Genomic DNA, 25582 nt, shown 5'->3' on the forward strand with positions numbered 1-25582 from the left:
CGTGCTGCACACAGAGCCATTCCCTGATCACGCAGTGGTGATGGCTGGCTCCCCTATTCATTAAGCAGGAGCACAGGGTGACGCAGAGTGAAGATTTATGATATGGCTCTGTGAGCAGAGGCAGCACTGTGTGTGTATCCTAGCCAGCGCTGGGACTATCTGTTGCATGGGAGCACAGCATACCATCATCTGGCTGTGAGCTGTATTCCTAGTCACGCCATTTCTGTGGCTTTTGACTTGATCACTGAACTGTTTTGCCTATACAGTTCACGCCCTGACAGTGAGTGGCTTAAGGACATTTTAAGGGATCTAGTAAACAACGTTGGAAGTGAAACATATCAATCATCTCATCAAAATAAAATGACAGTATACAGAGAAAGGGAAATGGCTGGCTTGATGGCATTGTTAGCTATCATTAAAGTCCTACAAAGATTAAAGTGAACACCACATTTTGCTTGAGCCCTTTTCTGCTCGTTTATGCTGCAGAAGGAGACTCTCTACCCACATGTAATACTCAGGGTCAGCTCCTCAGCTGGTGCAAATTGTCACAGTGCCACTGACTTCAATGCAGCTGTGACAGCGTACCCCAGCTGAGGATGGTTGCGCCCCTTCAACCCTGGGTTGTCCAGTCTCTCGGGAGCTGCAGGTCAGGCCCACCGAAGATCTTTGCTCATCTTCCAAAATCAGAGACAAGCCAGGGTCTGATATTCCCACTATTGCTTACAGCACTTTTCAAACATGTCACAACAGGAGAAGGCAAAGGTATAACATGGCCAGGGCTGTGTCTAGATTTCCTCCAGCAGAGCCATGCACTGGTGGATTTCACATATTATATGCCCAAATGGTTGTTTCCATTAATCTTTTCAGTCTTTGTTGTTACTTCCCGTTCAGACAGTACTGAGTAACCGCTTTTGTCCCAGGTAGTTCACACTATGCTGCCCACACAACCCATCTGCATTCTGCTCTATTTCCATTCCACGCTGGCAGAAAAGTCAGATGTGTGGCCCTCCTCCCCCACGTTTCCAATCGCTGCCATCAATCTGTAACCCACTTCTTCTGGGGCCAGAGCTCCACTTCCGGGAGCGCGCACGCACTACGGTATTCAGTAAAACCAGAAGCCAGGGGGACAGCGTGCTGAGGACTAGCTCCTGAGCCAGCACGCCAGTCTCTAGCTGTACCCCTGGGAAAGGCCTCACTGAACAGAGATGGACCTGATTACCAGGCCAGACTGAGGCTGGGGAGTCCATGAGCCATCTAACCCACTACAAGGGAAACTGTATAAAAAGACACAGGAAGGGAGGGGTGGGAGGAAGAGAGGAGGAGAGAAACAGAAAGCCAGGAGAGCCTGACAAAGGAGGTCCTGGGTAGAGGCACCTTCCACCCCCCACTTTTGGGGAAGAGGCTGGAAAGTTGAGATACAGGGTGTAAAGGCGTGGAGACACTGTATAGATTGGTGGAGGGATTCAAACACTGTAAATAAACTACACAGGGGGGTTTACAAGCAAGGAGGTGGTCTCCGTGCGGCCTGCGTTCGTGGCAGGGGCGGGGGTGCAACACGCTGCCCTCACAAGGAATACAGCACTGGACATTTGAGCAACAAAACTGTCAAATATTTAAAGAGGAATTACTGCCATTGAGTAAAAGGTTACCTTAGCCCAGGACACATCAGCTGTGTGCAGACAGAATAAAACCCACTGGTGGCCACACACAGTAGAGCTGCAACAATTCCTCTCTCGCCGCCTGAGGGCTCCACATTTACTGAAGCCCTTGACTCCAAGCATAGGAAGTGACACTCAGCTGGTTCTCTCTCCACCTCTCTCTCAAGTCTTCTAGCCAAGTCTCCACGGTTTCTTCCATCTTCCTATATCACAGAAAACAGTGGAGTCCGCCGACACTGTCCTCTGAGAGATCCCTGACTCACCTCTGTCTAAAAAAGATGCTGAATAGTATCTTTCTTGCTAGCCCAGGATGGAACTCAAGTGCATTGATCAGCATTGCCTGGAGATTGAATTAATTTTATTTAAATCAATATTTCAACACAGCCCAGAGTTAGGGTTGCCAATTGTGGTTGGACATATTCCTGGAGGTTTCATCAGCTGCCATCATCTTTAATTATGAAGGGTTAAGGGTAGCAAACCTACCAGACTAGCAGCTAGAATCATGCTGTGAGACACCCCCAACAGCTAACAGCAGTTACAGCCAGCGTGGATGAAGAAATCTAGCAATGAGCAGGGTTAATCAAAAGAACCAACAAAATGCTATTTCACTGTTTGCCTTGGACAATGAACATGTAGACTAAATAGAGAAAGTTTCTCCACATGAGATAAGATGTCAAATCAGTATCAGCGCTGCCCTAAATGACATCTGAAAATAAACACAAACTTGGCAGAGCTATTGGCTGGAGAACAAAGATCACAGATGTACCGGTAAAAAAGGGAAAGTATTTTTAAAAAATCCCAACTTGACGATGACCACAGAGAGAGCAAAACACTTCGCAAGAAGTTTTACTTATACAGTGAAACAAACCTGTTTATTTTCTGTTGCTGATAGCTATTAAATTGAAGGTAAGTGTGGCATTTGTTTTCATTTCCCCAGCAATCTGAGACAACCTGCATAATTCCGGTGCCATAGAGGAATTAATTCACTGCTTAGTTTAGTTAAACCGTGTAGCTGAGAGTGTGATATAGCAAACCCTACTGTTCAAAATACTAGAGAAAAGATATTAGGCCCGGATTTTTAAAGATATTTAAGCATTCCTGCATGCAGGGTCATAAAGCCCAACTGATTTAGGAACCCAAATCTCATTTTCAAACAGGATTTAGGCTCCTAAGTGCCTTACCTCCTTTTGAAAATAAGATTTAGGTTCCTAAAACAGTTAGGCATTGTGACACTGAGCGCAGCAATGCCTAAATACCTTAATATCTGGGCCTTAGTGCTTTGGAAAGTACAGTGGAACCCAGATGAATGAAACTGATTCTGGAGAACTGAATTAAAGATGAGAGCTGATCCAAAATTTCTCATTTAAACTTCTTCCCCCTCAATGAAAAATAGCGATATTTCATTTCCAAAATGAACATTTTTGCAGCAAATTCACATTTCATTCAAAATTTTCCAGGTTTGTTGTCAAAAAGCTGACAGAAGATTGGAAAGTTCAGTTATCATTTAAAAATGGGTTGAAATACCAAAAAACTGGACAATTTGTTCAAAAATGTTTCAAAAATGAAAAAAAATTCATTTCTTGCCATTCCCCCCTCCCCCACAGAAAATACTTACCATTTTGCAACCACCTCTTGTCAACTGAAAATGTGAAAGGAGATAGGCGTAATCTCACAATAGGATGAAATCACTATGTCCTACTTAAACATTTTCAAAATTATGGCAGGCTGAGAGATGCTACTGGAATAATGAGGGGCTCCAAAAATGGGAAAGAACAGAGCTGTTCAGGGGCTCTGGAAATGAGATACATGTCTGCCGCTCCCACAGTCCAGAGGAGAATCAGACTGGTGCACAAATACGTTACACACTGCGTGGGACTCCAGAACATACAGGTTATTATATGGAGTCATATGACAGGAGGGACTTGGAAAACGGCTCCTTGATACTGCCACCCCAGTGTCCCACAAAACTGTGTGATGCCAGAACAGCTGCTTTCTGCATATGGCTTTGTGCCACAGCAATAACTTCTGCCTTAGCCCAGGGAGGAGTGAGAAAAACTCTTCCACCAAAACACTGCCAAGCTGCTCTAACCCCTCAATGTTAATCTAGATCTCTTGGCCACTTCTTCCCTCCGCTGCAACTTGCCAACCCACTTCACACAGGGAACCTGGGAGAGTCTGTGCTCTCTGGTCAAAGACTGATATTCCCAGCACAAACAGAATTAATCCTGGATAAAGATTACAGGCCACATCCCAGCCCCTGCGAGCTGGCAGCTGCAGTTTTGGCAGGCTTCCCTTAACAACTTCCTCCTTCAGAGTGAAGCCACTCTATCGCCCTTTGCTCCAAAGCTAGTAAATTTGGTGGTGACACCCCCTGCAATCCTCAGCTGAGCTCATAAATGTCTGTAACCAAAAATCGGCAAGTTAATTATCTCTGCTGGCTATTTTAAAGTGCTCTAGCTCACAGCTTAATGACATTTTCTGCTGCACATGCTTGGTCTGGCAGCTCCAAATGTTCTCAACTTCCTTGTCTGTTAACCTTTGTTTTCACACTCAGCAAAACGTGTGCTCATTATAAGGCTTAAAACTCACACAGCTGGGACCTTTCAAAGTTCAGCGGGTTTTAAGTTATCTTTGTAGAAGGGAGAAAAATAAGGAAAATGAATGTACATGTTTTCAATCTGTTTCATCAACTCCAAAAATAAATGAACGGATTTCATGCAAACTTTCTAAAATCACCATCGTACAAAAAGCCTTGTTTGCCACACCACGTTTCCAAAAGCTACATGCTTTACTAAAAGAAGGTGGTTAGAATAAAAACAGTTTTGCAACCATAGCTATAGCTTGTCTGACCAGTGAAACTGCTAGAGAAACCCATACACATGTGCACAGAGTAGCAAGACATCTAGTTGTAAAAAATGACAGAAAAAATTATAGCAGCAACCTACTCAAAACTATTAACCCTCATAGACGGCAACTTATCCTCACAGCCAAAAGTGTCTTTTGCTATTATTTAAGTTAACAGCATGGCATCTTAATCATATTCTTTAGCATGTATTAGACTGGGGAATGGGGCATTTTGAGTTCTTCTTTTGTTAAAAGCTGTCTGAGTTTGAAATTTTCTTTCCATTACAAGCATCAGAGAAACAAAATAAGAATGTGGAGCAATTGTCTTGTGGCAATGACAGAGATAATGACTGGAAAAAACACATTAAAAATTGTAAGCTGGTTGCATGCAACAGTGACACCTCTTAAAAACAAAGTAATTCTCGCTAATGCTCTAAGGAAATTGTTTTCTTGTTCAAGACACCGGAGTCTGTATGACCTATTATGCAGCTGGACATATTGACTAATTGGATAAATACAAGTACTGGTTTAGGATCAAATAATAAAATCCACAAAACTAAATAAGCCGAGGGCAACCCTGGACTGAATCGGAGCCCGTCTGTTAGAGCTAGCACGAAGGGTCTGAGGTCAGAGCCAGCTGAGGTTCCTCAGCACCAGGAAGAGCTGGTGGTAAACATCTCACAGCTTTGCCCCCCACTGTCTCCTCAGAAAAGATATAAGCAAGCCAAGTAAATTAATTCTCGCAGCACTGCACTGGCACTAGGGGAACATTTTTTGCCTCCTCAGACATGTCACTGAGGCAGGGTTGCATTTTTCATCATCTAATAACAGGGCTTTAATGAGATTTCTGTAGCCTCAGGTGCAGATAATCAGATGAGGCTGCTGATCTGACACCTCAACATTTAATTTGAGCACTACCCCATCACAGCTTTCCCTAGGCCAGCAGAAGTTCATTTCACCAGATTTTTCATTTACAAGGCTGTCCCTGCACACAGTATCAAATGTAAACGGCTCGATGCCATCTCTCACTCAGAGATTGTCAGAGCATTTTCCATAAGTAAAAGCTAGATGTTCAAGTTCCACAAAATATCAGATCATACAGATGATTGTTTAATGAGAGAGTCACACCACTATATCAGACCATCGCCATTTATGCAACACATGCAAAACAGAGTAGTGCCCTGAACCACTAGGATAGTGCACCTTTTTTCACATATCTGAATACAGTCTGTTCATATACTTTAACTCTGAGATTGTAAGAATCTAACTCGTATCCTCTAATCTACATATCACCGACCACAGGCAACAGTCACAAGAGCGAAGTGCCCGCAAGCCGCCTGGGAATTTTATAAAAACACCCTACGAGAGGCTCACATTAAATGTATACGCCAAATTAAAAAAATAGTCAGAGAACCGAAAAAGAAGTGGGCCTCCAATTTTGTTACTGCATCCTCTACAAAACCTGCAGGTAGAAAGCTTGCACTTACAATAATTTTGCCTGCAATTCAGGGTATTTCAATACTTGTGGGGATAATCTGCCCAAAGTAGCCTGTGAATCAGTGATTTTCATGTGCAAAACTGCCAACTGATGGTGCAGAAATGTAGGCCTGCTTCTGAAAATCTGGCCCATGTGCTCGTGTTAGGTTTGAGTCTATCCAGGAACTCAGTGATTTAGAACTGATCACAAATGGTATGTTTTGTTAAAAGCAATAATTAAACACCCTGTTTCCATTAAACTATTAAAATTATTTTTTACAAAATACAGAAGTTGAAAATCAAAACATTTTGTTAGTGCTGTCAAACAATTAAAAATTAGCCACAATTAATCATATTAAAAATGTAATTGAGAATAATCACAGTTTTAATCGCTCTGTTAATCATAGAACACCAATTTAAATTTATTATAAATATTTTGGGATTTTTTTTCTAAATTTTCAAATATTTTGATTTCAGTTACAACACAGAACACAAAGAGTAGAGTGCTCACTTTATTTGATTATTTTTATTAGAAATATTTTCTCTGTAAAAAAGATAAACAAAAGATTGTGCAATCTACAAGTCGAATCATGAAGAGGCATGTGAATGTTTAGCATATCTGGCACATAAATACCTTGCAACACAGTCTATAATAGTGCTATGCAAACGCCTGTTCTCACTTTCAGGTGACATTGTAAATAAGAAGTGGGCAGCATTATCTCCTGTAAATGTAAACAAACTTGTTTCTCTTAGTGATTGCTTGAACAAGAAGTAGGACTGAGTGGACTTGTAAGCTCTAAAGTTTTACATTGTTTTGTTTTTGAGCGCAGTTATGCAAAAAAACAATTCTATATTTGCAAATTGCACTTTCATGATAAAGAGATTGCACTATAGTATTTGTATGAGGTGAACTGAAAAATACTATTTCTTTTGTTTATATTTTTTCCTTAAGTTCCTTAAGAACTTAAGAACGGCCATACTGGGGCAGACCAAAGGTCCATCTGACCCAGTCTCCTGTCTTCCAACAGTGGCCAGTGCCAGGAGCTTCAGAGGGAATGAACAGAACAGGGAATCACAAGTGATCCATCCCTGTCGCCCAGTCCCAGCTTGTGGCAAACAGAGGCTAGGGATTTTTCATTAAAAAAAGTTTTGAATAAGAAAACGTGACCCGCTCTATTAGTGACGATGTATGGTACAGAGACCAAAACCAGTAAATAGCTCAGAGTGAATTATAGCAGTAGAGGGTGAAATATGCACCTAGGATGAAATGCACCCAAGTGCAGAGCAGAAGGCCTCAGCACCATTTAAATCCCATTTAAATATCATTTTGAGAAGTTGAGTAACAATTAAATGTTAAAAGAAAAGCAGTACTTGTGGCACCTTAGAGACTAACCAATTTATTTGAGCATAAGCTTTCGTGAGCTACAGCTCACTTCATCGGATGAAGTGAGCTGTAGCTCACGAAAGCTTATGTTCAAATAAATTGATTAGTCTCTAAGGTGCCACAAGTACTCCTTTTCTTTTTGCAGATACAGACTAACACGGCTGTTACTCTGAAACCTGTAATTAAATGTTACACAGACCTTGTATATAAGAGTGAATTTCACTTGCAGTGTAGTTTTGAGACCCTGTCACACACACAATGAATTTTCCCCAATGAGGAATTTTAGTTTGCAAAAACATATTAAAATATTTCTATGAAATATAAATCACTATCTCCTTATAATTCATCAGATGTATATTGATCTCCATTATGTCCACATTGCATGCGCTGTGTATGTAATAAAAATACACACAGCATGTACAATGAGGACAACATAGAGCCACGTTCGCAGAGGCTGAGCAGCAGAATCAAAGGCAAAAACAGCAATCTGTTGTCCAGATGAGATTTGTTTTTTGGACTGGCCTTTACTGAAATATGAATTCATCTGACTGAAGACAAAAAACAGCCTTGAAGGTTAAAATGCATTGGAGAATACCATTAATTTATCAATTTCAAATTCAAAATTAAATACAGTCCATACACAGACTTTTAAAAATATATATAGGAAATAATATATTGACAATGCCAATCAAACTGATAACAGCCTAGGAGTTTGCAAGAGTTACTTAGAGCTCAGTGAACTTGCCAATCCACCTGGGGAGTAGTTTTTTTTAAAAAAGACAGCTTTACTTACATTTTTAACACCTATTCTACTACATAGGTTTTTTAAAATTACTTTGTATTGATAATTGCTCAGAACGTTCTGTAAAACATGAGACATTTCTCCCAATTATGTCAAACTGAAATGGAAAATGTTTTTAAACCGCACAAAACTGTGCTGGAAATATATTTGCACAATTTAATGCTTCAGTTTTGCCATAAAATTTCCTAATTAAAACCCAGAGATTTTCCATATTTCCTGAAGTTAGCCATTCGGATTGTAAAACCACAGCGGGAAGCACCCATCTGGAGACTCCAGAAACCTCCAACAGATGATTAAAGAATAATCAATCAATCACATATATCATAAAGAAAGACTAACATCAAAATACGATAATCAACAAATGCAGTAACAATAAGGGACAAATAGATTTCCTATTTTCCTGTGCATTACCCTCAGGACATGTTTGCTTCCTAGCCAGCCTTTTGAGAACAATGCAGTTTGCTGCATAACCCAAATGTGCTGACATCGAGGTTATTTCAGACTGGGGGCAGGGGTGGGGAAGGTGTTTTCCAAAGGAAAGAACCCTCACAGAGAATGCCTTGCCATCAACTCCTTCCTGTTTATCCTGAGGGTGTCCAGTGTGAATACTTCTTCAGAGCTTCCCTGTCTAATTCATGGAGAAAAAAAGCATGGCATGGCCAACCTCAAGAGCTCAAGAACCTAAAGTCAGGCCCCCTGAAAATCTCAAGACTGGCTTAAAAATTGCGAGATTTTGGAAAAACAAATAGGTGGTTCCTTGTATCTGCTTTCTGATTTGAGCTGCAGGGTTCAGTTCCCTCAGGAATTGGTTGGAGGACATCCAAACCTGTGCCCTACATTAAGGTCAGAATGAGGTCTTCATGTTTTACATGAATGGCACCCCAAGCCCCAGAAACATGGATTTCACTGTCTTGCAGTACATACTGCGCAGCCTGAATTCCACGGTGTAGAAAGAGATTTCAAGAGAGGAGTGTGAAATTCCATCCCAGAGAGAACAGCATTAGATTACAATGGGTTGGACAAAGAGGAGACGTGACCAGTCATAGGCGCAGGAACTAGGGGTGCGGAGGGTGCTGCAGCACCCCCACATTTTACACGGGTCCCAGCTGCCCTCCCCCCATGCGCACGGGGCTCTTGGCTGCCTCCCCCATGTCCACCCCCCTTAGTCCCCTTACCCGTGTCTGGGTCCCCCCTCCTAGAGACACAGCCCAGCTCCCAGCCCCAGCTCTGGGGGAGGAGGAGAGAGACAAAGGTAAGGGGGCTAGCTTTCAGCACCACCACTATTTAAAATGGTCCAGTGCCACTGTGACCAGTCAAGACTTCAAAGTTCTGTGACACAGAAATGTATTAAAACATGAAATTAACCCTCTGTGACGTTGCACTCCATATGCTTTATGGAAATATGCTTATGAATATGACATACTTGGAATATGCTTTATGCTAAATACCCCTTGTGTGGTGTCATTAGAAAGCTTGTAATCTACTAAGTGTGTTCATTCTATTTGTTTGCATGTATTATTTCTATATCTGGAGTTAGAAGAATAAGAGATAAACTTGTATCACTGATGTAAATATATTAAGTGGAGGCCATTAAGGGTGCTCCAGAAAGAATCAGTTGTAAATGGCCTTAGTTACTTGAAAGCCTTCCTGTGTACGTGTGGGCCAGCCCATGGGGAATGGAGTCAAGGGGTCTTACAGTGACATGTGACCATGTCACCTGGTACTGGAATCCATCTTAAATCTGGTGCTTTTCCATTTAAAAGGAGGGGTGGGGACCCAGACAGACAAAAGATTCCTGCCTTGTGCCAAAGCTATAGAAGGGGGTGGAGCAGGACAAAGGGCTGCCAGTCATGAGAAGAACCCTGCTTACCACCTAGGATGTCTGCTGGAACTAACAAGGAAAGGATTGGGCCCAGACTAGGAAGGAGTCTAATCTGTGAAAGAAGCTTATTAGAACATCTCTGAGGGTGACATATTACCTGTAATCAGTTTCTTGATGTTTTAGGCTTAGACTTGCGTGTTTTTGCTTTATTTTGCTTGGCGACTTACTTTGTTCTATCTGTTAGTACTTGAAACCACTTAAATCCTACTTTTTATACTTAATAAAATCACTTTTGTTTATTAATAAACCCAGAGTAAGTGATTAATACCTGGCGGGAGCAAAGAACTGTGCATATCTCTCTATCAGTGACATAGAGGGTGAACAATTTACAAATTTACCCTGTTTAAGCTTTATACAGAGTAAAACGGATTTATTTGGGGTTTGGATTCCATTGGGAACTGGGTATCTGGGTGCTGGAAATAGGTAACCTGCTGAGCTGTTTTCAGTTTAGTCACAGCTTTGGGGGCGTGGACCAGCCCTGGGTCTGTGTTGCAGCAGGCTAGCGTGTCTGGCTCAACAAGGCAGGGTTCTGGAGTCCCAAGCTGGCAGGGAAAACTGCTCAGAGGTAATTTCAGCATGTCAGGTGACAGTCCCAAGAGGGTCTCTGTAACCGAACCTGTCACACCCTCTTTGTCTTATTAAGCATTGCTGCAGCCTGTGTAGGATTCTCCAGATTCATGCTGTAGCCAGTGTCCTAGCTGCATTAATTAAAACTGGTCTCTCCAGACTGTGGGCATCCTGATCTTGTTTAGAGTAACAGACTTTTTCCTAACTGATACCCTCTTTTTATGTCAAAAGGGAAAAATTCATTGCTCATGTTAATCCCATGAGGAAGAAATGAACATCAGTGCATACTGACATATGCAGATCAGAATTCCTGGGTAGCACATCACAAGATGCTTTCGAAAGTGATGCAGCGTGGCAGGATGTCACCTATTGCAAGCAAATTAAGCATACAGTTAACATGTTTAAAATGTAGACACTACTGGAGCTCAGCCCCAGGAAGGGACTAGGAGGGAGCTGTCCCTCTCCACCAATGATTTCTGACCCAATAGTAAAAGAACTCTTTATTTGGTACTGGTTCATCCACCACTGGAATGCTGTGTCCAGTTCTGGTGCCCACTATTCAGGAGAGGGTTCAGATAAATGCCATAAAAAGTGATTAAACAACTGGAAAATATGCCGTATAGTGATAAACTAAGTAGACTGAGCTCCTTGAGTTTAACAAAGAGAAGGCTGAGGGGTGATTTGATCACTACCTATAAAAATCTACATGGGGAATAGAAATTTGATAATAGAGGGTTCTTCACTCTAGCAGACAAAGGTATAATGAGATCCAATTGCTGCAAATTGATTGTAGACAAATTCAGACTAGAAATAAGGTGCAATTTTTTAACACTGAGGGTAATTAACCATGGGAACAATTTACCAAAAGGCGTGGTGGGCTCTTCATCACTGAAAATTTTTAAATAAAGACTGGATGTTATTTTAAAAGATATGTTCTAGTTCAACCCATAGCTATTTGACTTGAAGCAGGAATTAATTCAGGGAAGTCCTATGGCCCGTGTCATACAGGAAGTCAGACTAGATGTTCACAGTCGTCCCTTCTGGCCTTGGAATCTACGAATCTATGAAAGTCTCCTGTGTAGCCAATGATTTTAGTTTAGTATCCATTTATTGTGTGATGTTATGATTAATCAATTTGTTATGTTACATATATTCATTGTATGTTAATTAGAGTTATCATAGAATCATAGACTTTAAGGTCAGAAGGGACCATTATGATCATCTAGTCTGACCTCCTGCACAATGCAGGCCACGGAATCTAACCCACCCACTCCTGTAACAAACCTCTAACTTATGTCTGAGCTACTGAAGTCCTCAAATCATGGTTTAAAGACTTCAAGGTGCAGAGAATCCTCCAGCAAGTGACCCATGCCCCATGCTGCAGAGTAAGGCTAAAAACCCCCAGGGCCTCTGACAATCTGCCCTGGGGGAAAATTCCTTCCTGACCCCAAATATGGCGATCAGCTAAACCCTCAGCATGTGGGCAAGACTCACCAGCCAGACACCCAGGAAAGAATTCTCTGTAGTAACTCAGATCCCACCCATCTAACATCCCATCACAGGCCATTGGGCATATCTACCGCTAGTAGTCGAAGATCAATTAATTGCCAAAATTAGGCTATCCCATCATATAATCTCCTCCATAAACTTATCAAGCTTTGTCTTGAAGCCAGATATGTCATTTGCCTCCCACTGCTTCCCTTGGAGGGCTGTTCCAGAACTTCACTCCTCTGATGGTTAGAAACCTTCGTTTAATTTCAAGTCTAAACTTCCTGATGGCTAGTTTATATCCATTTGTTCTTGTGTCCACATTGGTACTGAGCTTAAATAATTCCTCTCCCTCCCTGGTATTTGTCCCTCTGATATATTTGTAGAGAGAAATCATATCTCCTCTCAGCATTCTTTTAGTTAGGCTAAACAAGCTATGCTCTTTGAGTCTCCTTTCATAAGACAGGTTTTCCATTCCTCGGATCATCCTAGTAGCCCTTCTCTGTACCTGTTCCAGTTTGAATTCATCCTTCTTAAACATGGGAGACCAGAACTGCACACACTATTCCAGGTGAGGTCTTACCAGTGCCTTGTATAACAGTACTAACACCTCCTTATCTCTACTGGAAATGCCTTGCCTGATGCATCCCAAGACGGCATTAGCTTTTTTGACGGCCATATCACATTGGCGGCTCATAGTCATCCTGTGATCGACCAATACTCCGAGGTCCTTCTCCTCCTCTGTTACTTCCAAGTAATGCGTTCCCAGTGAAGTTAATTTGTAGGATTATAAAAATATAAGATTGATCAGTATTTAGAGGAACCAAGTATTAGACATGAGTAAGACAAGCTGAAACACAAGAACCCGTAGGCTGAGGCCTGCAAGACTTTAGCTTTGCTATTTTAGGCCTTGGAGAGAAGAAATGATTACTTAAGCCAATGACCAAGGAATAACTGAATGCCCTAAGGTTATGGAAAAAGAGGTACCAAGTGATAATATTGCACAAAATTACCCAGAAGATTAATATGGGGTCATAAAAATACCATAAAGGGGCATCTGTCTCAGATGTGTCTTAAACCACCGGATACAGGTTGTGTGTCAATCCTAATGAGAACAAAGGGAACTTACACAGCCTATAGAAAATTGGGGTCCCTTAAGTTTCTAGGGGACACAGACCAATGAGAGAAAAAATGGTGGACACTTTTATGGACATGCACAGAATGTAGGTGTAGACAGAATCACATTATAAAAAGGGGATGCCCAGAATGGGAAAACTGAGCTCTCTCTGGGAAACTCCAGCAGGAACCATCCCTCTACTGATGATCAAGCCATGAGAGATCCCTCAGACCCTAACACTGTTGTTAAGGATGGGAGTATAACTGTATCTGTAACTCGTGCAGACGTCTGTATAGAATTCCTATATGCTTGGGTAATCATAACTTTAATTGTAACTTTAATAAAACTTGTAAAATAGACTAGACTTTGTACTGGTGAATGTATGTGTGGTCACTACCCTTGGTCTTTGTGTGTTCCTAGGGATTAACTCTGAAGCAATAGCAGAGGTGACTTTCACTCTGTTAAGCTTGAAACCGTAACCACCTGTGCTGAACCCACAGTGATGTAAAACCATGTTTTAAAACTCACTTTAAATAAAATAAAAGGCTACACCTGTAAAAATTTCCAAATGAAACTGAATGGGGCAAAACAAGAGGGCCAGTCTTCTGAGTTTCCAAGTTCTGAGGATATTAGTTGATTTGAAATGTGATCTCAGAAGTGAAGGCAGATACTGTTCAATTTTATTTTTCATGTAGCTGTAGATTTCTGTGCTCATTGCACTCATTGTTCCTGCCACTAAAGTTGCTATGGCAGCTTGATATACAATACAGCCCTCTTTCTGAGCCAGCCAGATTCCAAAAGACAATTCTTCTTCTTCATCCCAAACATTAATTGATTTTAAAATGTCTGTGGGTTAAATCTTTCAGTTGACTCTAAATGCAGGTTTGTTCTGAGTAAATGCCAAGTGAAGACTGCAGGATTTCGCCTAATTTAAGAGCCGTGAGAACTGTTTGGGCTTTGTAGAGAAATCCACTAGAGTAATAATCCTGTCTCAAATGGATTCTGGGCTCTACAAAAGAATCTACAGAACATTCTTCACTAGGTCAGGTACCTGTTGGAGAACTGTACTGTGCCAAACATTCTGGAAGGCACGAAGTCTGGAGCTGCAACCTCATTTCAGCAGCACTGTGTGATATTAAGAGCCACTGAGCTGTCTGGTGCTTCCAAATATTCAGATGGAGCCCACAGCACTGCAGAAGCCATTTTCATTAGTGGTAAATTAAGGCCAAGCAGGCATGCATCATACATCCTTCATAAACTGTAAACTTTGTACAGATCAGGCATACATAAAATAAAATATCAAGGTTTTTCAATAAGATGAATAGGTATCAAAATCCAGAATCTTAAACCTTGCTGAGATAGTTGGAAATTTTACAGGAGACTTTCACAGATTCCTAGATTTTAAGGACAGAAGAGATCACTGTGATCATCTAGTCTGACCTCTTCTATGACACGGGCCATAGGGCTTTCCTGAGGGCTGTAAAGTATGGACCCTATTATATTCCCAGATACCTTCTACATCACGCATACTGTTTAACTTTCAGAAATCTGCCATTGTGCTTGTACAAATACAGACCCCAGCCTCTGGCTGTTACACATTTCTTACTGAGGGAACAGCATATGGCAAATGATTCCAAGAATGGGGGAGGGTCTGCTACATGTCTGAGACTGAAATCTAGCTTTAGTCTCCACAGACATGAGGAAACAGTTCTCTTCTTAGCAAAGGCATATCTATTCTATGATCCCCAAACCTGCCGCTTAAGAACAGAAGAATGCCCATACTGGATCAAACCAGTGGACCATCTAACTCAGTATCCTGTCTTCCAACAGCGGCCAGTGCCAGATGCTTCAGAAGTAATGAACAGAACAGGGCAATTAGTGAGTGATTATCCTCTGTCGTCCAGTTTCAACTTCTGGCAGTCAGAGTCTTACAGACATCCAGAGCATGGGGTTGCATCCCTGATTATCTTGGCTACTAGCCATAGAATCATAGAATCTCAGGGTTGGAAGGGACCTCAGGAGGTCATCTAGTCCAACCCCCTGCTCAAAGCAGGACCAATCCCCAATTTTTGCCCCAGATCCCTCAATGGCCCCCTCAAGGATTGAACTCACAACCCTGGGTTTAGCAGGCCAATGCTCAAACCACTGAGCTATCCCTCCCCCCTGTATGAATGGACCTGTCCTCCATGAACTTATCAAATTTGTTTTTGAACCCAATTATACTTTTGCCCTTCACAACATCCCCGGCAATGAGTTCCACAGGTTGACTGTACGTTGTGTGAAGAAGTACTTCCTATTGTTTCTTTTCAACCTGCTGCCTCTTAATCTCAGTTCCTGGTTCTTGTGTTATGTGAAGGGGTAAATAACACGTCCCTATTCACTTTCTCCCCCCGAGTCATGATTTTATAGACCTCCATCATATCCCCCCTTAGTCATCTCTTTTCCAAGATGAACAATTCCAGTCTTTTTAATCATTTTTAATCTCTCTTCATATGGTAGCTGTTCCCTATCATTAATGATTTTTGTTACCCTTCTCTGTACCTTTTCCAATTCTAATACATCTTTTTTTGAAGATGGGTTGACCAGAACTGCCTACAGTATTCAAGGTGTGGTTTTATATAGTGGCATTATGATATTTTCGGTCCTATTTTCTACACCTTTCCTAATGGTTCCTAACTTCGTTAGCTCTTTTGACTGCTGCAGCACATTAACCGAATGTTTTCAGAGAACTATCCACAATGCCTCCAAGATCTCTTTCTTGAGTGGCAACAGTTAATTTAGACCCCATCGTTTTGCACATATAGTTGGTATTGTTTTCCAATGTGCATATCTTTGCATTTATCAACATTTTCTTGCCCACTCCTCCAGTTCTGTGAGATCCCTTTGTAAATCTTCGCAGTCAGCTTCAGACCTAACTATCTTGAGTAATTTTCTATCATCTGCAAACTTTGCCACTTCACTGTTTAGCCCTTTCTTCAGATCATTGATGAATATGTTGAACAGTCCAGGTCCCAGTACAGATCCTTAGGGGACACCATGTTTTCCTCTCTCCACTGTGAAAACTGACTATTTAGTCCTATCCTTTGTTTTCTGTTTTTTAACCACTGATACATGAAAGGACCTTCCCTCTTATCCGATGACTGCTTAATGATGCACAAGAAAATAGTGTTCTCCCTTGCTCACTCTCCACCTAAAAAGGCTGAAATTCATGCTGAAGGAGTGCATAATTACCCCAATATATTTTCTATAGTAATATGATAATGAGCCCTATTCAGTATTCCCTAGTACATTTGAATGAACAATTGACTATTAGGAATGTGAGTATTAAATGCCAGAAATGCACTCCGAATATTTAAATATTTCAAATAGTTTAGTTATAACACTAAATTATTAAATTCCTCGTAAAGTCTCAGATCAGACTCACTTCATGCTAACGTATGTTGCATTGTTATCCACATGGATTAGAAACGGCTGACACAGTAGATGGCTTAGACCAGGGGTAGGCAACCTATGGCCCGCGTGCCGAAGGCAGCATGCGAGCTGATTTTCAGTGGCACTCACGCTGCTCGGGTCCTGGCCATCGGTCCGGGGGCTCTGCGGCTGGCCTGGGTTACCAGCTGCCGGACCCCTGCCAGCCAGGGTTCCGTCCGCCAGCCCCGCTCAGCCCGCTGCCAGCCCCGGGTCCCGGCCACCAGTCCAGGGGGCTCTGCTGCTGGCCTGGGGTCCCGGCCACTGGCCCGGGGCTCTGCAGCTGTCCCCAGCTGTAGCCCACTGTCCCCAGCCCGGGGCAGTGAGGGGTGCAGACAGGGGCAAGAGGGGGCACAGCTCAGCACCCCCACCTTAAAAATTGTTCCAGCACCACTGTGCTGGGATACTTTAAGTCCTGATTTGCTGCTTACATCACGATCATGCCATGTGGAACAGAGCACTGCGTTTGACATTGAGATTAGAATGTACATGCAAGAATTGGGATCAGAATTTTCTGACAGATTTCAAGAGTTCCAGTGATTTGGCCTAATGCTGTCTTTTCTAATTAAACCTGAAAAGTTCAAAGAAAGCGACTTGGATTTGTCTGTATTTCAGTGGATGGGTGTTGAAGATTTCGAAATGCAGCTCATTCCGTTAAAAAGCTCAGAATTGTTGGCATCAAAGTTTGGAGATCTGCGGACTGCTCTTGAAGCTACCGAGAGAGATCATGGGGCCTCTATTCTGACCTGCTGGACGTCGCTGCCAGTGAAATTTAACTGTTTGAAGAAAATTGCATTTTCAATGCTTTCAGCATTTGGATCCACATACCTGCGTAAACAGGTATTTTCACACATGAAATCTGTCCTCTGTCCCTCTCGGAGCCGGTTAACAACGGATCACTCAGAAGCCCCTGTGCAGCGTAAAGTATCCAAATACATGCCAGACACTGGAAGACTCAGCAAGGAAAAGCAAGAGCAAGGATCACACTAAACTGATAAGATCAGCATTTTAATTTAATTTTAAATGAAGCTTCTTAAACATTTTCAAAACCTTATTTACTTTACATACAACAGTAGTTTATTTATATATTATAGACTTATAGAAAGAGACCTTCTAAAAACGTTAAAATGTATCACTGGCACACGAAACCTTAAATTAGAATTAATAAATGAAGTCTCAGCACACCACTTATGAAAGAAAAGGAGGACTTGTGGCACCTTAGAGACTAACCAATTTATTTGAGCATAAGCTTCGTGAGCTACAGCTCACTTCATCGGCTGCAGCTCACGAAAGCTTATGCTCAAATAAATGGGTTAGTCTCTAAGGTGCCACAAGTACTCCTTTTCTTTTTGCGAATACAGACTAACACGGCTGTTACTCTGAAACCTGCACTTATGGAAGGTTGCTGACCCCTGGCTTAGACGTTAGTTTAAGAAGCCATTAACCTGGAGTCATTTTCTGATATTTTCCAAAACTACCTGTAGAACTGATAAGGGACTGAGCATGGTCTTCAATCTGTGTGTGCCCATCACCTTGTCCCTTGCAAAACCAGTTTCCACATAATTTATGCATATGCATATGCAGTTGCTAATTCTACAAAAGATGCAGCATTTTGCACTTCCCTGTGTGACAGCAGTTTCAAGCTTAGAGATACCATGTGGTTTTCCCCATAATAATTTGGGTGCCTTCATTTATGGGGGCAATGGCCTAAGCATAGGTTGTGTCAAATATGTTTCTATCTGTTTACTAACCACCCATCAAGAGACTGGCTAACAGCAACCCTTAGCCCTTTGATGAGTTCTTTCCATCTCCAAAGGGACTCTGCCAACCCTGTCCAATAGTGCGAAGCTGGGCGAGCATGTGTGGCTTCCAGAGCACAAAGGAGCCACCATTCTGCAGCATATGAACAGCAAGTACCAAGGCGTCCCAACAGACCCCTGAACTCTGCACAGAAGGTAGTTTTTGGAATCTGGAGAATTACAAGTCTGATCTGAAGACAAATCATGCTGGGAGCTTGCCAAGATTCTGCTCTTAGCATAACGAACGAGGAAAAGTTTTTACAAGTAGAAATTTTAAGATGGCATTGTCCCTTTAATTAAGACCGATCCAAAATGACATCTCAGGTTCAAACCCCCTCCAAGCACGGGAGTGTCTGGATTTGATCCTCAGATCTGAGCCCACTTTCTGGATCTTGGCTCCATCTCTGCAGAGCCAGTTTGAGGCTCTGGTTTCAGAAACGAGCTCATCTCCGGTCCTCCTGCACCCAACCCTGCTCAGACCTCTCACACCCTGATGGTATCATCCAGCCTTCTCCCTCTCTTCTGTATCCAACAAGCCCAGTTTTGTCCTGTCTCACTTCTCAGAGCCTTTGTCAGGGATTGAGGCCTGGTGACGTTCAATCCCTTTCTTCCTGAGGGGCTCTTCAAGGATATGGGTCCCTCTCTTTTGGAGGAGTGCTACCATGACCCCTCAAGGGACTGCTGGGGAAAGCTGGGGTTGTTAGCCACCCTCCAGTTCAGTAGGGAAAGACACATCTCTGCTCATCACTACCCTGCAGCCTCAGCAGCCAGTGCATGGTTCCCTAGCAACCGCAGGAGGACTGCTGCAGGAATGTGGGTGGAGTATCTAGAGCCCCACAGAAAAAACCCTATAGATGGGATGCAGCAGCTCCCATCCCACAGGTTCGGGAGATGTGGGGAGGACGGATGACAGCTGGCACTACAAATGGCCCAGGGAGACGAGGAGGAAGGAAAGGAGTACTTGTGGCACCTTAGAGACTAACCAATTTATTTGGTTTATTTGGCTCTCCTTCCCAACAATGGCAGAAGTAGGTGATGCATGGGGAAAAGACAACCAAGTGGGGCAGAAATCTCACAAAAGCTGCCCTTGCAAGATGGTTATAGTTCTGGCAGGCAGCACCTGGCAGCATTTGGGAAGTCATCCAAATCCTGGAACTTCGACTTGCCAGAATCAAATCTGAACAGCGCCACCATGGCAACGATGAAGGCTGACTGGCGAGCCTGCAACTATGCAAGCACTAGCTGACCTGCTGACTACCTGGCATGCCCTTAGACAGTCTGAAGGTTCATAGTGTTGAACTTGAGGTTTTCTCCCTATTTAATCCCCTCATCGCCCTAGAAGCAGGAGAAGAATTATTTTAAGGGCAAAAGGAGATTATGTTAGCGTGAAAATGTCACAAAAGCTGGTGCATCAATGTAAAATTCTCCATATACCTCTAAGTACTAAATCCAAAATCAAAACTAGTGAGGAGTTTGCTTTTGCCAGCAGCAGGACAAAATACAACTTAAAACTCCCAAAACTCAGTCAGCCACCTGAGTCCAGCTCTACTATTCATTATTAAAATTAATATTAAATTATATTAACATTAAAATTAATATTCTAATATTCAATCAGGTAACAAGATTAGCTAACACACATGAGCTAGTATTAATGGGGGATTTTAACCTCCCTGATATCTGTTGGAAGACTAATACAGCAAAACATAATATGTCCTGCAAATTCTTAGCATGTGTAGGGGACAAAAGGGGGTCATCCATTTTGGATCTGGTTTTGACTGAGAGATGAATTAGATGTGAAGGTGGTTGAACTTGGGAGGAAGTGATCATGATCTAATAAAATTCAAAATCCTATAGAAAAGAGGACATGAAAACAAGAAAAGAAGGACACTGGACTTCAAAAAGGCAGATTTCAAACAACTCAGAGAAACAGTACGCCAATTAGGAAGAAAAGGAGTTGAAGGGGGCTGGCAGTTCCTAAAAGATCTAATATCGAGGCTCAGAGTAAGTAGATCAAGATAAGTAAAGAATGCTTCAGAGATCTTCTGACTAATTTGAATGAATTCAAGTCAATGGGGCTTAATTCTATTCATCCCAAAGTACTGAAGGAATCAGCTGAAGAAATCTCAGAGCCATTGGCAATGATATTTACAAACTCATGGATGACGGTAGAAGCCCCGGAAGACTGGAGAAGAGCTGACGTGGGGCCCATCTTTAAAAAGGGGAAAAGGAAGGAGCCGGACTATAGACTGGCCAGCCTGAACTCGATACCTGGGGAGCTACTAGAGCAATGGATAAAACATTCCATGTGCAAATACCTGGTCACGAGCAGCCAGCCTGGATTTACCAAGAACAGATCAGGCCAAACCAGTTGATTTCCCTCTTTGACAGAGTAACTGATTTGGTGGATGGGGGAACGCAGTGGACATAATATACCTGGCTTCTGCAGTTATACCTTCTACAAGGCTTTTGACACAGTCCCACATGACATTCTCATAAGCAAGCTGGAAAAATGTGGCCTCGGTAGAACTACCATTAAGTGGATACATAATTGGTTAAACAACTGCAAGCTAAGAGTAACTATTAATGGAATGATAGATTAGAAAGAGGTCTCAAATGGGGTTCCACAGGGATCTGTTCTGGGTCCGGTGTTATTTAACGTCTTTATTAATGACCTGGATGTAGACAGAGAGAGCAGGCTGATCAAATTTGCAGATGACACAAAGCTAAGGAAGGTTTTAAACACCTTGGAGGAGGGAGATAAAATTCAGAGGGATCTTGATAAATGGGAGAACATGGGAGAAATGTGAGGTGCTACACTTAAGGAAGAAAAACCAAATGCACAATTACAACATGGGGGATAACTGGCTTGGCAGCAGCACTGCTGGAAAGGATCTAGGAGTTGTGGTGGGTCACAACCTCAACATGTGTCAACAATGTGATGCTGTTGCAAAAAAAAAGCAAATGCGATTGTGGGTTGCATTAACAGAGGCACTGCCTGCACGTCATGGGAGGGACAGTACCGCGCTACTCGGCGCTCGTTAGGCCTCAGCTGGAGAACTGTGTCCAATTTTGGTCACCACTGTATAAAAAGGATGTGGAGAAACTGGAAAGGATCCAGAGCTGAGCAGCAAACATTGTCAAAGGGATGGAATGCAGCCACATGATCAAAGGCTGAAGGAACTGGGTATGTTGAGTTAGGAAAAGAGAGGATTAAGGGGGGTTTGATAGCCATCTTCAAATACTTGAAAGGCTGCCATGAGAAAGATGGAGAAAAGTTGTTCTCTCTTGCCACAGAGGGCAGGACAAGAGTCAGTGGGTTCAAGCTACAGCACAGGAGATTTAGATTAAATCTCAGGAAAAACTTCCGAACTGTAAGAACAGTCGGACAATGGAACAGACGCCGCAGGAGGTTGTGGAATGTCATTCGCTGGAGGTTTTCAAAAGGAGGCTGGATAGCCGTCTCTTGAATGTGTTAGACACAACATATCCTGCTTCTTGGCAGGGGGTTAGACTAGATGACCCCCTTCAAACTCCATTGCTCTATGATTCTATGATTCATTACTTAATAAACAGAAGTCTTTCTTACTCATTAAAATATTCTGGGGAAAGAAATCCCAAGACCATGCTTTGAAGTAAGGGCCAAATCCAACAACCTTTCACTCACATCTGACGGAGAAGGTAGGATGTGGAGTCTTCAAAGTCTGGGCTAACACTTTGCTTTGAGCTGGACAAAAGGGTTACTCAAACAGCAATGCAATGGCCTCTTCTCAGAGACAGAGTGCAAACCAGACCTCCACATGCCTATGAAGCAGCCGCTCAGGAGCACCCTTAGGGCTTGTCTTCACTAGCGGGGTAAGTTGACCTAAGTTACGCTACTCCAGCTACATTCGTAACTTAGCTTAAGTTGACTTACCCCAGTGTCTTCACTGCATGTAGGGTGACCAGCTGCCCTGATTTTATAGGGACAGTCCCAATTTAGGGGGCTTTTTTTTATATAGGCACCTATTACCCCCACCCCCGTCCCAATTTTTACACTTGATATCTCATCACCCTAACTGCACGGCGTTGACGGGAGATGCTCTCCGGTCGACTTCCCTTATTCTTCTCTGGGAATTGGAGTACCGGAGACCACTCTGCCGATGATATAGCGCGTCTTCACTAGACCCACTAAATCGACCCCGCTGCATGGACAGCAGCAGCCTCGATCTCCCCGGTAGTGAAGCCCTCAGGATGCACCCAAGGCTGTTCAACTCACTGACTCTGCACTTCTGTCATTGCGGAGCGGGGGGGGGAAGACAGGGGGGCAAGGAGAGATGGGCAAGAGTTAGTTGCTCAGTTCCCTGTTACCTGACTGGAGACGTAAGAGGTGGCCTTGCCAGCCAGGGGGATAGAGGGCATTTTACCTACCCAGGGCTGTAGGGAATGAATATTTCCCTCTATGAAAACACTTCCATTAACACGGTGGTAACATAGTAGTTCTCTTGCCTGGTTTAATGAAACAACAGTAAGAGACCTCACAGTTCAGCTGCTGGGTTCCATCCCGTCCCATCCCAGCCCTTGTTTCGAACAACTGCAAACCCTCTGCTGTTTACACACTGTAATGCTGACATTGATCTCCTTTGCACGGCGCGGTGAGATTTATGGATGGAAAGTGTTCTGTGAGAGCTAGGGATTAGGATAATCATAATTATTATTACTACTTCTTCAGCCTGCCCTTTAAGCACATATCAGTGGGCTGAGTTTTTTTCCATAGCATGCTGCCAATCAGTAAGGAAGCTGAAACTCCTCCTTTCCCTCTAGCTTCCATGCCTTTTCTGGGAGCAAGCGCACCATGTGCCATCTGCAGGACAGTGCACATCTGTATTCTAAACAGATCAAAGTGAACAGCTGATGTGTTCATGCTTTTACAGACTGTACATTTCTTTAGCAGAAAGACATGGGCCCCAACACCCTCCACTTCCACAGCTCAGGGGAATGTCAATTTTCAAAACCACTACTGCGTATTCAGTTTCAATTTTATTTGCCTCAGTATATTGCACTTTCATGTCAGAGGCAGAGTATACCACAGCCTATGCAACAATGAAGGATTTGGTTACTCAAAAGAAAGAATCCCTGGCATTCAGCTTAGTCAGGGTAAGTCACACTAAGCATAACTTTCTTGGTATTTAATGTGACCATTCTTGGTGATTATAAACAAGCTAGGATCAGTCCTATATCCCAATGTCATTCTAGGAGCCTGAATCTTAAATTATTTAACCTTTAATAACTGGGGATTGGAGAACTCAAACAGTTCATCATTCTGCCTTGGAATTTGCAATTTTGGGCAGGAAATCTTGGGCAAACAGGATTTTTCACAAGATTTTCAGCACTTCTGTTCCCAGACCTTGTTAGAAATTCCACAAGTACAAGTTGTCTCATGGCTTTTGCTTTTTCAGTCCTTTATTGGAACTAAAAGTAAGAAACTCTCATATAAATAATTTCATGACATCAATAAATGTCAACTTGAATTTGATTCTAAAAATGGACAAAAGTTCAAAAATAGGCGGACAAACCCAGTTCCCCATTGCTAAGTTCTTCCCACTCCAGACATTTATGTTAGCACTGCAAAATACCTATGTGTCTGGAATTAAAGCAGAGTGAATGATTCACAAACCAGTCCAACACATTAAATTAACCTTTCTTTCTGATTGTGAAACATCCTTGAGACCAATGCACTTTCCTCAGACACGTTCTGTGTGCCAAATTGTTCAGTGACATATGTGGAGTGTCTGTGGAAAGCAAACACAAAAGGAGCAGGGACAGCTCCCCAGTGAATGTGTTTGCTTTAGTCTCACAAATATTCAGAGACAAATACCCCGCTGTAGCTGGAATGTAGTTGTAGGTCACGTGTTCAAATCTCGTTTGTGTCAGTACTGACCAAAAGTCATTACAATCAAACCCCAACTTAGTTCAGGTCATAGTGCACAACTATTTGCATCCCAGTTTATACTCCTGTCAATGTTATTAGCAAAGAGGTCAAGGACTGGACAGGCAAGAAGAAGGAATTCCTCTCTCTGCTCTTGAAGTAGGTCCCGACAGGTCAGGGCTGAGCATACCGCCAAGGCAGGCAAATATTCGAAGATGTAATGGCCCCTCCAAAGAAGAAAAGCTAATGCAGTTGCTATATTAGATAAATGTCCGTTTATAAATCATACAACAGTCCCTTGCTGTTTGACGGTATTTTCATGGGGATATTTATGCAGCATGGAAGGAGCACAGCTGCTGAAGCTGTAGCTGTGACGTATCTCCTGGGTCACAGCATACGGCTGTGAAACTGAACTAAAACTGATGGTAAAAGCATGGGGGGGAGGGAACTTAAAAATCTTCATTTCTTGCACAAGAGGAAAACTATGACATCTGCTTTCTTCATACCATTCACTGTGGTCGTAAAGAGTAGACAAAGGAGCCAACCAAAGCAGCAAATGTGTACATTTAGAGTGTGAAGAGCCCAAGACGAGTGGCGGGGGGAAGGGAACGGTTTGCTGGTTTGGTTAACGAAACAGCAGCCCCAGTGACTTACTGTGGGAAGTTTCAGAGTAGCAGCCGTGTTAGTCCGTATTCGCAAAAAGAAAAGGAGGACTTGTGGCACCTCGCAAGTGCTAGCAGAAAATGTGTCTCTTTAAATGAGGAGTTCTCTGTGGCACCAGCAGCTTTCTGATTTTTCCCCATTTTCTCCTTTTGCCCTTCTTCTGTGCTCTCACTCTGTATCATCCTCCTCTTTCCCTGGCTGCCCTGCCTTTCATCCCTTTTTCTCCTCTACATCCTGCCCCCCCGTATGGCTTCTGACCCACCCGCCTCCCCATCCAACAGCACCCTCACATGCCACATTTTACTGCCATCCATCACAGGAACATTTCTCACGCTGCGCCTCACCAAGTCCAGACCAGGGGCAGGCTATGCCCTCCCACTCTTTACCAGCCACAGGGGGGAAGGAGGGGGCAGAGAGGAGTGAGTGGGGACGGGGTCTTGGGAGGAAGAGGCAATGTGGGGGTGGGGCCTGTGGGGGCGGTGTGGTGCAGGGGTAGGGGCTTGGGGAGAAGAGGCTGTGTGGATGGGGT

The 25582-nt window shown here is 43.0% G+C and overlaps 1 protein-coding gene across 16 annotated transcripts in view; it reads right to left on the minus strand.

Moving 5' to 3' along the window:
* HTR2C (5-hydroxytryptamine receptor 2C) overlaps positions 1 to 25582 on the minus strand; it is a 459369-nt gene that overhangs the window by 288748 nt on the left and 145039 nt on the right. The window contains exon 1 of one of the 16 annotated variants that reach the window (XM_075132606.1): positions 1650 to 1724. The exons of the other annotated variants lie outside the window; for them this stretch is intronic. Coding sequence (XP_074988707.1) covers positions 1650 to 1666 — 17 coding nt within the window. The 5' untranslated portion in view covers positions 1667 to 1724. Of the gene's footprint in view, positions 1 to 1649; positions 1725 to 25582 lie in introns of those variants that run through there. 16 annotated transcript variants of the gene reach the window in all.

The sequence above is a fragment of the Caretta caretta genome, chromosome 9 (genome assembly GCF_965140235.1).
Source record: "Caretta caretta isolate rCarCar2 chromosome 9, rCarCar1.hap1, whole genome shotgun sequence".
In the NCBI taxonomy this organism is placed as follows: Eukaryota; Metazoa; Chordata; order Testudines; family Cheloniidae; genus Caretta; species Caretta caretta.